General features: G+C 38.0%; 1 protein-coding gene across 2 annotated transcripts in view; it reads left to right on the plus strand.

Moving 5' to 3' along the window:
- Positions 1 to 1,762: 1,762 nt before the first annotated feature.
- The window catches only part of LOC108671102 (alpha-actinin, sarcomeric), a 53,150-nt gene continuing 41,345 nt past the window's right edge, over positions 1,763 to 13,567 (plus strand). For both annotated transcript variants that reach the window (XM_018158580.2, XM_018158581.2), the window contains exon 1: positions 1,763 to 1,997. In XM_018158580.2, the coding sequence (XP_018014069.1) occupies positions 1,872 to 1,997 (126 nt within the window). In that variant the 5' untranslated portion in view covers positions 1,763 to 1,871. The remainder of the gene's footprint in view (positions 1,998 to 13,567) is intronic.

The raw sequence follows: 13,567 nt of genomic DNA on the forward strand, positions 1-13,567 counted from the left end.
TCGATTAGAAACGATTTCATACGATAATTGTTTATAACGAATCGATCATAAATGATTTAAGACTATTCCTGTTGATTTTAACGAGGTATGTGTGCAGTTAACTTGGGAATTTCTACACACTCTTGATACTTGCATTGACTCGAGATATCTAGGGTAGTCTGTGATGTTATATTTCCCTCATCTCCATCTTCTTTGACAGCTAGCATTCAATAGTCGCTTAAATGAACCGAGGTAGATTATGTGATTTGATGAGTGACCGGCGATTGATTGTTTTGTGAGGAACAAAAGCTTTATAGTTTTGGTTATGAGCGTCCCCAATTGCTTTGACTTATGTTGCCCTGTCGCAATAAATTTGTATTAAAAATAGTCAATTCTATTTGCAATTTTAATTAACCGGTGTTTGACAAAAATAATGTAAAATGATTCGTCTTGTTAGACACTAAAATCTAAAGTTTCGAATATGCAAAACTAACTCTTCTACAAACTCGTGTGATGTCACAGTTCATCCTACAATATAGTAGACGCGGAAAACTTGTCATTATCCTTTCAATTTGAGGTGAAGCATTTGGGCCTTGCCAGGAATTATTTATAATCACTTTAATCTTGCCGATTTACATCTGTCACATGTTATCAGCTTCGAGAGAAGGTAACAGCCATGAGGTTCCACTTGTACCCATCAAGCTCCTCTTACGTCGAGATAAGATTTAGGCGAGGGACTGAGACTAGTACTAACTGAAGCAAACGACTTGTCTTGAGGGGGCACTTATTCCTGTTCTAGTCAAATTTTGGTGTGGATTAGGATTCTCTGATTTAAATCGAGTCAATCATGTGAATTTTAAGGGTTTCAAAAGAATTGTTGTATCGGGAAATTTTTCTTAGTGAAAGAGTATAACTTTATAAATTATTTCACAATTTTATGTTTTCTTCAACTTCACCAGCAGGACTCGCGACCGCAAAAATTTGTTTGGAGGTATTATGCACACAGTCTGTAGGGGCGAGTTTCAAACGAACAGCAAACGAATTTGATAAATTTATTTAAAAACATGAATAGAAATAGACACGTAGATGCATCATAGTGCAATAATTCTTTATTATCTAGCTGCTGTTTATGAATCGGCTTCTGTGTGCACCCTTACCACCATCTTCGCCGACACCTCATCACGCCGCTGCGGAGGCGGCAAGTCTTTGGCAGCTACCGACCTCTGCTATGCTGGCTTGCTGTCACAACCTATTTCAAGCCTAACCCAATTTAACAGCATGACTCAAGAAATGATTAAAAATCGTGGGTACACATAAGAAATTTACATAGACAGTCTCATATTGATGATATTAATGTATAGTAAGCCTCATGCAGCAAGGAAAATTTCCGGGCCGTGCACAAAGCGATGATGTCGTGCTCAATGGAAGCTCTCAATGCTTATATATCAAAATAAACCCACAAATTAAATGTCGATCAATTTTTCTCAATAAATGGAGGCATTGATCATTATAAATGTAATTTAAATACTGAAAATAATAGGAGCAATCGACCAACTTCCATAGCTTAGATCGAGGTGGTCAACCATAAAAAAATTCCCTAGGGATGAGCTATCGGTTATATACTGCATTTTAATATCATATATTTTATGAATGAAGTCAATAATTTGAATTCAACTTTACTTCTGAGCTAGAATTCGGAGTTAATTTTTCTCAAGGTAACAGTTCTATTTCCGTAGGTAATTCTGCCTCATCCCGGGAATGTTTTGGGTTGCGAGTTGGCTGCTAGCCCAGTGCTGTGCCGCTCGTCGCCTATGCAGGGTGGATCTTACGCTTTGTGTGTGTTGTGATCGCGTCTTCCCGCCGCATCTAGTGTTACTTAATTCGAATAAAATATGCAACATACGACCACGACAACTACCGTGGAATATACTGACGGTGAAACAGTCTACATGGAGCAAGAAGATGAATGGGAGCGGGAGGGACTCCTCGACCCTGCATGGGAAAAACAACAGAAAAAGGTGCGTGGCTTCAGTTTTTCCTAGGCTACCATGCCATTGAAATTGGAAAACGTGTAGTGTGGCTTAAAAACCAGAACAAATTTTAGTTTTTGCTTTCCATCTCCAGATATTGTGTGTGAATTCACATTAGAGATGGCACGAGTTCATTAGTCTTTCCGTGATAAAGCGTTCACTCAATTTGATTGAAGTTTTAATTTGGAACTTAATTTGCAATATTACCTTCCATGGTCAGGAAGATGTGCCAGGTGCGCGGGAATTTATTTTGTCATTTTAACGACCTGCGCAGTGCGCTGTACTACGTTGGTAAAAAAATGCGCCATGTGCCGTACTTTAGAAAGCTAAAATAGTTCTACTATTTTAGTTGACAATATACGCGAGTATATTGACTACGCGAGTCGAACTGACAATAATAAAATGTAACTTTGTAAGACATGTCCGGGTTACTTCTGACTCTTCCGGTTGTCCGCCTTGTCGGATACGGAACGTATGGTAATCGTAAACTGCGGCTGTTATACATACGAAATGTAAACAGACGGTGTTCAGTGTTGCCATATGACTTTGGAGAAAATGTCTTCTAAACTAAAGATGGCCAGGATTGCTCAAACACGTGCGCGAAGATAATCAATTTTCATTACATTGCGCCAACTGTGCACAGCAATAGCTTAAAAAAAGTGAAAATGCGCGGGAAAATTCACCAAAAACATACATCATCCTGAGCATGGATTACCTTCGTACACTGATACAGTAGGCCTAGCCTAGCTGCCTAATACTAATGCATCACTAGCAGCAGACACTACAATGTTAGTGTACCTAGTTACTATATTTAGATTCTGTACTCATTAACTCAAAACTCATAGGGCCCAATATTTCAAATTTTCATTGAGGATGTCAAGATCTTGCTATGAAAGAAAGCCAACACAGTCATGAATTGTTCAGAACTTCAGTTCAAGTTCTTGCAAATTTTGACTGCTGAGTGCTGACACAGTGTGGACTGTGGAATATTTTGGTTGCTGCCGCAGGCCGCTGCTTACACAAGCTTGAACATTTTGACTGCTACCGCCTATCACGCTGATACCATCAAAAATATTATGCTTGTGTAAATATATTTTCAAAATATTCTGTAGAGTGAATTTTTATGTTGGTGGTTTTGGATATTATCTCATTGTTATGCTATTTTAAACAATAGCTAATCATTTTATAAATTAGTTGAAACTTGAAAGAGTATGGGTATGCATTAAATCACTTTAGGCATGGGTGATGTTGGCACAGTCGGCCCGTCGGGCGTCGGGAGATGAATTTTGTCTAGTAATTCATTTTGGCTTTTGAATGCTTTGATTAAAAATTATTTCCTACAGATGATTAACATTTTAAAGTGTTGTATGTCAATTAAATATGTCTAAATCTCACATAATTGTTACATTTCAAGGTTCACCTTTCATTAAAAATGCTTTTTATAAAGTTGTCCTTTGAATTTTTACATTACCGTATAAGTTTTTAATCTCTAATTGCTATGTCCTAGAAAATGCATGCAACATGTCTAGCCTAGATCAGACATAGCATAGATATTTCAGAGAAGCATAGATATTTAGTTCAAATTGTGTGAATCTTCTATCATATTAAACTATACTACTTATATTTACTTGAGATGGATGGGATCTAGGATAAAATCCTTCATGACTCAATCTCAATCATCAATGAATTAAGTTAATGAATTCACTTGAGAAGAGACTTAGCTATTGAGTGCATTTAATTTCTTGTAAAAATCCAAAATAATAGTGTCCCTTTCTGGCATGATCATGGGCGTTCATAATGTGAGCATAAGCTTACTTAATCACCAACCACATTGTTATCTAAAAACAATCACTTTGTTCTGAGTTAGCAGTTAGCATATCAGTGCATCCTTGTGCATTGTTTGCTGATTGTTTATCTTCTCAGTGATGTATATACAGGATGTGCTAGGGCACGCACATTCTGATAGAGACACAAGATATGGCACCAAGTGGGCTCTATTTTCTGTGCTAATCTTCTAGAAATAGACTCTTTTTTAGCAATCTGTAAAAAATATTATTATTTAGGATGATAGGTACATAATTCTTGTAGCTGGTGTCTTGTCATAAGTACATAATTAAGTAGATAAAAAAAATACTTCTGTAAGAATTGTGACTCAAGGCAAGGTCTGGAATTATTTCTTGATACAACTTTTTGTCTCATCAAGGAGAACAAGATATGGTTCTCATTGTTCAGGATACCAGGATCTACTTTTATGTCATCCTTGTATGGTACATGTGATCACACTGGATGAGAATAAAATAGGATGATGATTATCATATGAGTATTTATATTTCACTAGTGTCTGTAGACTAATCATTTCATAATGATGGGGTTGGTCAATGAGGCGTTATTTTTTGGTGACTAGATTTATTCTCCATTTATGGATAGGTAGCAGCAATATTATAAAAACTTTGTTAAATAACAAATAAGTTTTCATGTAACATATTGCTTGTCATAATTGAGAAAAACTGTAGTCTACGGTTCTCAGTGCATTCCGATTGTAGCTGAAATTAGTCATTTTATTATGTTACACAACCGTTGTTAGCAAACCAACACTCCATACTATCGAGCCCAAGGTGTTTCATGTGTGCAATCACTTGCATTCATTTCTGATATGGAACGCAAGTGTGTGTTTCCGATAGCTTATTTCCGATCCCTAACGCGTCCGGCGCGGCGGCTTGACCCAAGAAGGCGCGTGATGCAAGATGCCGTTTCCTACTCTGAACTCTCCGCATTTTTGGTTCTTCCTATTGGTGTGTTAGTCCTACATCGCATAAAGCCTACGCAAATCCGGCTGGTATAATCAGGACCTCAGAAATCACTCCAGTTTGTATACAATCTTGAAATGAAAATGCGTGTTGCTATTAATTGAAATTGAAAATACTGTGTAAAATTTGGTAAGATTTTACATTAAATGACATGCACGAACTAAAACTGAGGAATCTTTATACATATGTTTAGTGCTGAATAAAGCAAACAATGTTATTAGTAGGTATATCTGATGTTCAAACACCCCATATAATATGCATACTATTTAATTGGGTGTCAGAAGCACCCAATTCTGCAGATTACAACGACCGTTCTGTTCTGCAGTATCTTTCCTAATCTCCTGAGCCATTTCGCTTGCGGCGTCGTTTTGTATTTATGACCGTAATCGTCAACTGTGAAGAGTAAAGTGAAAGTGTCGGTTCGTTTAGTTTCGTTAGGACTTCTTATTAGCTCTCTTGCGTCACGATAAGAAGAAACTCAGAGCCGCTATCAGGCGCTCATGTAACCACTTCCTTCCTCCGTGCCGCTGCAGTCGGCAGAGCTCGGCCCAGCTAGGATGCTCGTGACGTTGCGCTCGAGTCTTAACCTTTCACTTGCCCCGAGACCAAAGAAGTTGTCGACTGGTCCACATGAAAATTTTGTATGAAATGTTAATGGAAATGTTGATGGGATTTCTTTCGGTGTGGCAGCGCCGTTATCTGAAATGAGCAGTTGATTTGCGCTAACTGAGTCATAATGTTTCACTATAAGACCGAAAACAGAGAAGTTGTCAGCTGTTCCATAAGAAAATTTAAGTAGATCATTGTGGAAACATCAATATATGTATTACTGTCTGTTTGAAAGTGCTGCCATCTGAAATATGCGGTTGATATTTGCCTTAGATCTGTTCACACCGTAATATTGCTGTAATCCTCAGTTAATCGCTCACTGCAAGCTTCATGCTCCTCCATCTCCCCAAGAGTTTGTCGCGGCACGTAGCCGTTGATATTACCTTGTAGTGCCACGCTGCCGACCTTCGTAATCATGGGCACTAAAACTTTCATATCACACTCATTTAGAAGTTTGGTTTTGACAATTTCTTCATTTAAAATACCCTAAGTCTCTTGTTTCGTCTATATTATGTAAGCAAAAGCAGCACTACCTACCTACTATCTTTTCTTAATCACCTGTCAACCAGTTTCTCACTAGCAAGCACCTCGACTGTTTTTTTTTTTTAGTGATACGCGCACGAGCCGTTAATTTTTCATTAACACTACGCGGTCACTTTTTTTCACTGGGGCTGTTTTTGTTTTCATACTAGCATGAACACGGGCCCGTCATTTTTTTTCACAATTAAGCACATACGCGTTCCTTCCTTTTTGCCTGGGCCGTACCCGTATTTTTAAAATTCCAGTACGTACACGGGCCCCTTTTGTTTTTCATTAGCACGTACACGGGCTCGTTTTATTTGTCATTGGAACGTATATATACGTACGGGCTCGTTTTATTTTTCATTATCACGCATACGGGCTCGTTTTATTTTTCATTGGGACGCATATATACGTACGGGCTCGTTTTATTTTTCATTAGCATACATACGGGCTCGTTTTATTTTTCATTGGCACGCATAAATACGAGCTCGTTTTATTTATCATTAGCACGCATTCGGACTCGTTTTATTTATCATCATCACGCACACGGTCTCAGTTTCTAGCATGCACGACACGGCCGCTGTAAGCGTCACTCTGCCCTCGAGTGCTCGCGCTGCCCTCGATGTGTGTAACGGTGATGCGTTTTTTGCTTCCTCCGTGATTAATGATTCAAAATCCGTGATCACTTAAAGGAAAAGTTGATGAGTTTCAAGTTTTACGTCGAATCTAATATTCAGAATCCGTGATCACTTAAAGGAAAAGTTGATGAGTTTCAAGTTTTACTTCGAATCTATATTCAGAATCCGTGATCACTTATGTAAACGAAAAGTCGATACGTTATTACGTTTCAAGTTTTACGTCGAATCTTATATTCAGAAGTCGTGATCACTTATATAAATGAAAATGATCACTTATATAAATGAAAAGTTTTTACGTTTCAAGTTTTACGTCGAATCTAATATTCAGAATCCGTGATCACATACATAAATGAAAAGTTGAAACTTTTAGAGTTCTATTTATGTCGAATCTAATAGCACTAGTTTTTGTGAGGCGTTCTGTATATGGCTTTGTTGAGCTTCTTTAGTCTGAGTTGTCGGTGGAAACGTATTCGAAGGTACGAGATATGTTACGAAATACATTTACAAAAATTATTGCTCTGTGTATATTTCGAACCCTTTTATATTCTCATGTTTTGATAACGGAATGACTTGTAATATCTCTTCGTTGAAGCGGTTTTGCGTAAAATATTCGTGATGAAAAAAAAATGTGCGAAATAGAATATTTGAACTTCTCTCTTTTATTGATTACCCTTCCGCTTCAAAAATATTGATAGAGACTTATATTTTCAGGATAATGAATATTCGAGTTCAGTTATTAATAGTTATTAATGCCAAGCATTCGTGTCACGAATTGGTTTTTAGAAGCTTTTTTGATGTATCAAATATTGATTATTGGAGTTCAGCCTTGCATTTGTTATTTTATGTAATTTAATCTTTACTAAATATCCCTTGATCTGCCCAATGAATTAAAATGCTGTCAAGAGACCGCGTAGGTTGGATCTGCAGTCGATCCCAGCGTGAAGAATACCAGTGCATAAATAATAAAGTCTGTTCCGCCTTTTTCATATCGCAAAAATAACTTAATCTGCTGGGCATTCGGGTGGTTATTGCGTGAAATATCATCGTAATACGGGAAATAACTGTCGATTATAAGGCTACAACATGGAATTTCCTGCTTTGCCTTGAATGGTAACAACTGGAATAACCTGGACTGCTTAAAAAAAGGACTGCTCAACAGTCGCAACGGGAATAATTTGCTACTGATAAACTTGCATAGAACTGAGGAATATGTTCGTCCAGAGAAGAAAAATCTGTTGCTTATAGAACCCATGATAGTGTAAACCGGAGTGACCTCGCCTGCCTCGAATATGACTGTGCAATGGTCTCAGCTGTCATGTACTGTCGCTGATGAGGCTAACGTAAAACAGGAATAAAATGATGCTAATAAGGCCGCTTATAGTCCCATAGAAAAAATCTGCTGCCGATGAGACCGCTGATAGTCCCACAGGAATAACCTGCTGCCGATGAGACCGCTGATAGTCCCACAGGAATAACCTGCTGCTGATGAGACCGCTGATAGTCCCACAGGAATAACCTGCTGCCGATGAGACCGCTGATAGTCCCACAGGAATAACCTGCTGCCGATGAGACCGCTGATAGTCCCACAGGAATAACCTGCTGCCGATGAGACCGCTGATAGTCCCACAGGAATAACCTGCTGCTGATGAGACCGCTGATAGTTCCAATAGGAATTACATGCTGCTGATGAGACCGCTGATAGTTCCAATAGGAATTACATGCTGCTGATGAGACCGCTGATAGTTCCAATAGGAATTATCGCTGCTGATGACTCTCCGGTTAAGGCTAGCCCGGAAAAGGACACAGAGCTGGCTTTAAAACGCCTCAGCAATTCACAGTTAGCAGTTAATAATGTGACGGCAAGGCCATCCGAGACGAGTCTATTGTTTGCAGACGTGTTGAGGTCGTCACGATATTGACAGGCACTTGATAAGCCATCATCGCTTAGTTCCGCTTTGCACTCACACCGATCGAGGAAACGGTATCAGCATAACCCGGAAAACCAGTTTAGTTTAGTTATTAGTTACCAGATTTTGCAGTAAACCAGCTGGCGTTTTTAGTCCTTTAACCGTTGTCGTTTGTTAATTTACTTGAGAATTTCATTACAGTATCTTTCACGTAATGTATCATGAAATTCGCGTTAAAATTTTCACTAACTGTATATTCGGAAAGTCAGTTTTTCTGCAAATTTTTTCGTGGCTCAGCATCTACTGTTGCAGTTTTTCCAAATATTTTTTAAGTTCTTTCGTAATGAGCAAATCTCAGCCATCTGATCTGTACAACATGGTCGTTGATGTGGGTAATTCGACTTTATATATGGTACTTCTTGGTGGTAATTATTAAGCTCTCATGACGTGTCTCTAAACAAAATATAAATAAGATATTTATCATCTTTGATGACGTGTTGACGGGATGCAAATTTGTGATCCTCACGTATGAACTTGCACATCACTGATAACACCAATGACTTTTTTTTCGTTGTTAGCACCGGATAAGGCTATTTATTGATCCGATGTAGGAGATATATTTAAGAATATAATTTGGATCATTCGCATATGTTAAGAAAATATTGGTTTCAATTCAGTCAACCTACACAAAGAATACAAATTGTTCATACGATCTAGGTTGTTATATTGACCTGATATACACGCATGCAAGAACCACCGATCGAACGAGCGTCCGGCGCTAAGTTGTGATGAACCATCATTGTGTGAACGATAATTAAATGACTCGCAACAGACCTTCACTGTTGATATGAGGTCAGCTTGTTTGTTGCTTCACTATTTGTCGCTCCAAAAACGCGTGCAATTTGCTGCAATGAACCACAGCTTATTAACCTGTTCGTAGGTATGTCAGCTACTGCGTGATGTAGCTACTGTGTCAGCTACTGGTGGAATTGAGGCGCAGTTAATTAATATTTTCAAAAATATTTATTAATTTAATATTTCGGTAATGTAACACGAAAAAGTGCACTAGGCCTAATATTCTCAACAAATTAATGCCTCGAGTTATTCGTCTGAATTCTGGAGTTTTGAAGTTACATAAAACCAAAACCATTCATTTTGGTTTCGTGTAATAACAACACAAAATTGCCCAGAGACCATAAGTTTTGTCTGAACTTGTAAGAGTTAATAAATAATTATATATGGTTTTATTTGAGGTTTTCGTAAGGATTATGATGAGTTTTGTTGGGTTTTGGTTTGTGTGGAGAGCAGCACTCTGCTGTGTGTGGCAGCGCTGCGCGGTGTTCGTTAAAATAGAACCTGGCTGCTGCCACCTCGACTAGCGCATTCCTCCTCTCCCTACTCACTTTCTTGTCTTCTTTTACACGTGAAACTGAAATTTAATCAATTTTCTTAATTTATGACCATTTATTACACTTTATTGGGCATCTCTTGTTGGAAATCAAGATGGAAGCGGAAGTGTTGGAAAAATGTTCATCTACATTTTACCAGGGCAGTTGTACGAATGTAACCATTGTTGATGATATTCTCTGCATAAAAAGATTTTAATGATATTCTCTATATGAAATAAAGGCCTTCCTAATTCTTCTGGTGAAATATTGTATCGATGAATTTCTTGAATTTGGTCTTTACAGAATTTTTTTATCAGGCTAAAACCATTATTCATCTTTATTTTGGTTTGTTATTTTTTATAACGTTCTTTTATGTGCTTCAATCATACTAACACAATAATCTGAAAGTTTTCATCTGGCATTTTTAGATTTTTATTATTCGTATTTTACGTACCTACTTTTAATTTGCTCGAACATGGTCAAATTTTTAGTTATTTTCTAAAGGGGAATTAGGATTATCAGTACGTATGTGCTGTATTTTGATTCATAGAAGTAGTCCTGTATAGCAAACGCCGTTTGCAAATGCAACCTTCTTAAAGCAATCTCGTGTGAAAAATAATCTGATTCTCCCTTATATTATGAAGTCGTTTTTCTTAAAAATCAACGTTATTTGAGACCTCGTATTTCCATTGATTATTTCTTATCTTCTTGCCTTGCACGGAATATTCTGAATCGCCGCTCATTTCGTATATTTTCGTGCATTTTTTAGTTTCTTATATATTTAATTTGGTTACGTTTCAGAAAAAACGTTGGCGTTAATTTGTTACTTCGAGAAAACATCTGATCACGTTGTTGTGCCTATACATATATTTAATTTGCGTATAGTTACTTACGTAACTTCCTCAGTTATTGCCTGAGAAGAACAACTATATATATCAAGTAAATGATAACCATTTACGAATAATCGACATGGTTACCGTTTTTACGGTCGTTTCTTAAAATATAACGACCCCGGAAGTTAATTTTTTTAAATGAGTGTCTGAAAAGCATTGTAATCGGGCATGTGCCGAGTGTCACGAAGCAGAGTAGCGCTCTGCTAAAACCAGCTCGAGACGAAAGGCTGGACTGCAGCCAAATCTGCTGCTTCTGATATCTTTTCTAACCTATGCTGCTGTTGTTTCATCAATTGAGATACGAGTAGCCTTCATCGATAGAGTATTGATCTATGTTGTGGTGCACCAATGCTGCTACTGTCCTGTGTAATCGAGATACAAGTAATCTTCATTGATTGAGTACATGATCTATGTTGTGTCGCACCAATGCTGCTACTGTCCTGTATAATCGAGATACAAGGAACCTTCATCGATAGAGAATTAATCTAGGTATGTTGTGTCGTACTTATGCTGTTCTACTGTTCTATATAATTAAGATACTAGCACCCTTCATCACTAGGGACTCCTGCATGTCAGGATATTGTATTAGCTACTTTTGTCTGAATATTGATGCTTTCCCTAAACCTTAATTAACATTCTATCAGACTATGTTTAATTTCGGGAGTACGATTTAAATATATATATTTTGTCGTTATTTCACAAGGTTCATTCGTCATCCACCTGTAGACCAGTGTGTAGTTTTTTAAATAGTTCGAGCAAGCCTCGGGGAGGATAAGCTGCCGCGTTTCGCAGAAAAAATCTGCCTTTCGGGAGGGGCTGCACTTATGGCCTGATTGTTTCCCGCAAAAAAAAAATATAGACTAGCCTTCCTGCAGTTCTGAGTGCTGGATATAAGAACCACTCATCCTATCTAATACATACCTTTTTTTCTTATTAGTTGATGTGACAAGTTGAAGTGGTCATTAGAGTATAGAGCTCAACTGCTGTTTAATTTCTTTGAATGGTGAATGTGTGAAGTACACTTGCAAAAACTTTTAGCTATACGTTCGTTCTTTACTGTTCTATTCATATAAATGTAGTTTTTTTGTAGTAAGTTTGCCAACCAGTATTTTCAATTCGAATAATTTGAGATGTGTTCAGTCGATAAAACTGAATTAACTATCGTTGAACTTTGCGGATTCTTGGCTTCATTGTTGCTTTGAATGGTCATCTATATTATATATTATGTGTTAAATAATTTTGTAGCCATCATGTTGGGCTGGCAAAACAATGTATTTCCGATGGTCAATGTAGGAATATCAGAACATTTGTACAGTGACAAAAACAATCTTTCAGAGATGAGGAGTGCATAATTATTTCATTTTTCGAATTCTACGACAGTTTCATATTGGTTGTGTCGCCAATCAATGCGAAGTGTACATGAAATCTTCAAAGGGCCTCTGTTCAAGATATTTGGTTTTTGCAGGTAAAGTATTAAACTTCTTGAACACAAAAATCTGAAATCATGTGGCTAATTTTCATGTATAAATTTTATCATCGTTAGGTACTGGAAATGAGTTACGATAATTTTAACGACAGTTGTTAATTGAAAATATGTGAATCAGGCACATTCAACTCAGCAGAATATGCCCAAATTAAAACTAAGTACCTCTATTTCCGTTGTGTCTTGGTGTAAAACGAGTCCCTTCACCTACAGTCGTATAATAAGCGGATGTTTGGGTGTCTTTTCTAGTTTTTAAATTGCCTCATTAGTAATGTAAATACGCTAATGGAGCTAAAACGCTCTTAAAAGGGCGCCCTTCACTCCCCCCTTCCCGATGTGTAAAGAGCGGATGTTTGGGCGATATCTGGCGTTGAGACGCAGAGCAATGTTTGTGTACAGACTTGTGTGACCACCCGGTCGTCTGGGGAACCTGTGTACCTCCAGCAGGAACAAGCTGTCCTGTCAACACTTGCTCAGACTTTACTCACCATGCAGTTACCTTTTTTTCTGGTATACATATCCAGAATTTATTGCCTAAATTATGGCAAAATTTTCTCTGATCTTAATTAATCTTAATTAATAACTGATCTTAATTTATATGATAATCGTTGCTTTAATATTTACGTCTGTGATTTGTTTGTTAAGGCATAAGAATGTTTGCGGAGATGGCTCATGATTTCGAAGCGGAAATGGGTGATCAAGTCGACTCCAATTTCTTCCGTATTTGTTTATCGGGTGGAGGGATTCGTGTTCTATGGCATCCACAAACATCCACAGAAGCGTATAAACTAGTGCTTATGTCTACCAATGGTTTTAGGGCGCCTCGATCACCAAGAAGTTATGGTTTCCCGATGTCGAGCAGGAATTGGGTGGCAAGCTTCCTAAAAAGCGTGGACATCCTAAGAGCTCAAACTTCTATTGCTTTGGCCAGAATAATGCCGTATGATACCGTCAGCACGCAGCACAGATACCGACACACATGGTGCCGTATGATGGCCCGTATTTACGGTAATCACTTGGTAGATAAGCGGCGCTCAGTGCAGCACAACGTCGCGTCTGTTACCGGCTTATCGCACAGCGTGCGTGCGGTGCGTTTGCCCACGCATCTCTGTGTTGCTGTATATGCTGTGGTGATTTTCCTCTGCTGTTTCTGTTCTCCCGTCTTTTTACTGCCATCTTTGCTACTAATTTTTTCTTGCCGTTTTTGCTAAGTTTTACCTATCCGTCTTTGCTGCTAAATTACCTAACCGGCTTTGCTGCTAAATTTTACCTAACCGTCTTTGCTGCTAAATTTATGTTGCGTGTCAACTT

Source organism: Hyalella azteca, unplaced genomic scaffold (assembly GCF_000764305.2).
Source record: "Hyalella azteca isolate HAZT.00-mixed unplaced genomic scaffold, Hazt_2.0.2 contig13219, whole genome shotgun sequence".
NCBI classification, from domain to species: Eukaryota; Metazoa; Arthropoda; class Malacostraca; order Amphipoda; family Hyalellidae; genus Hyalella; species Hyalella azteca.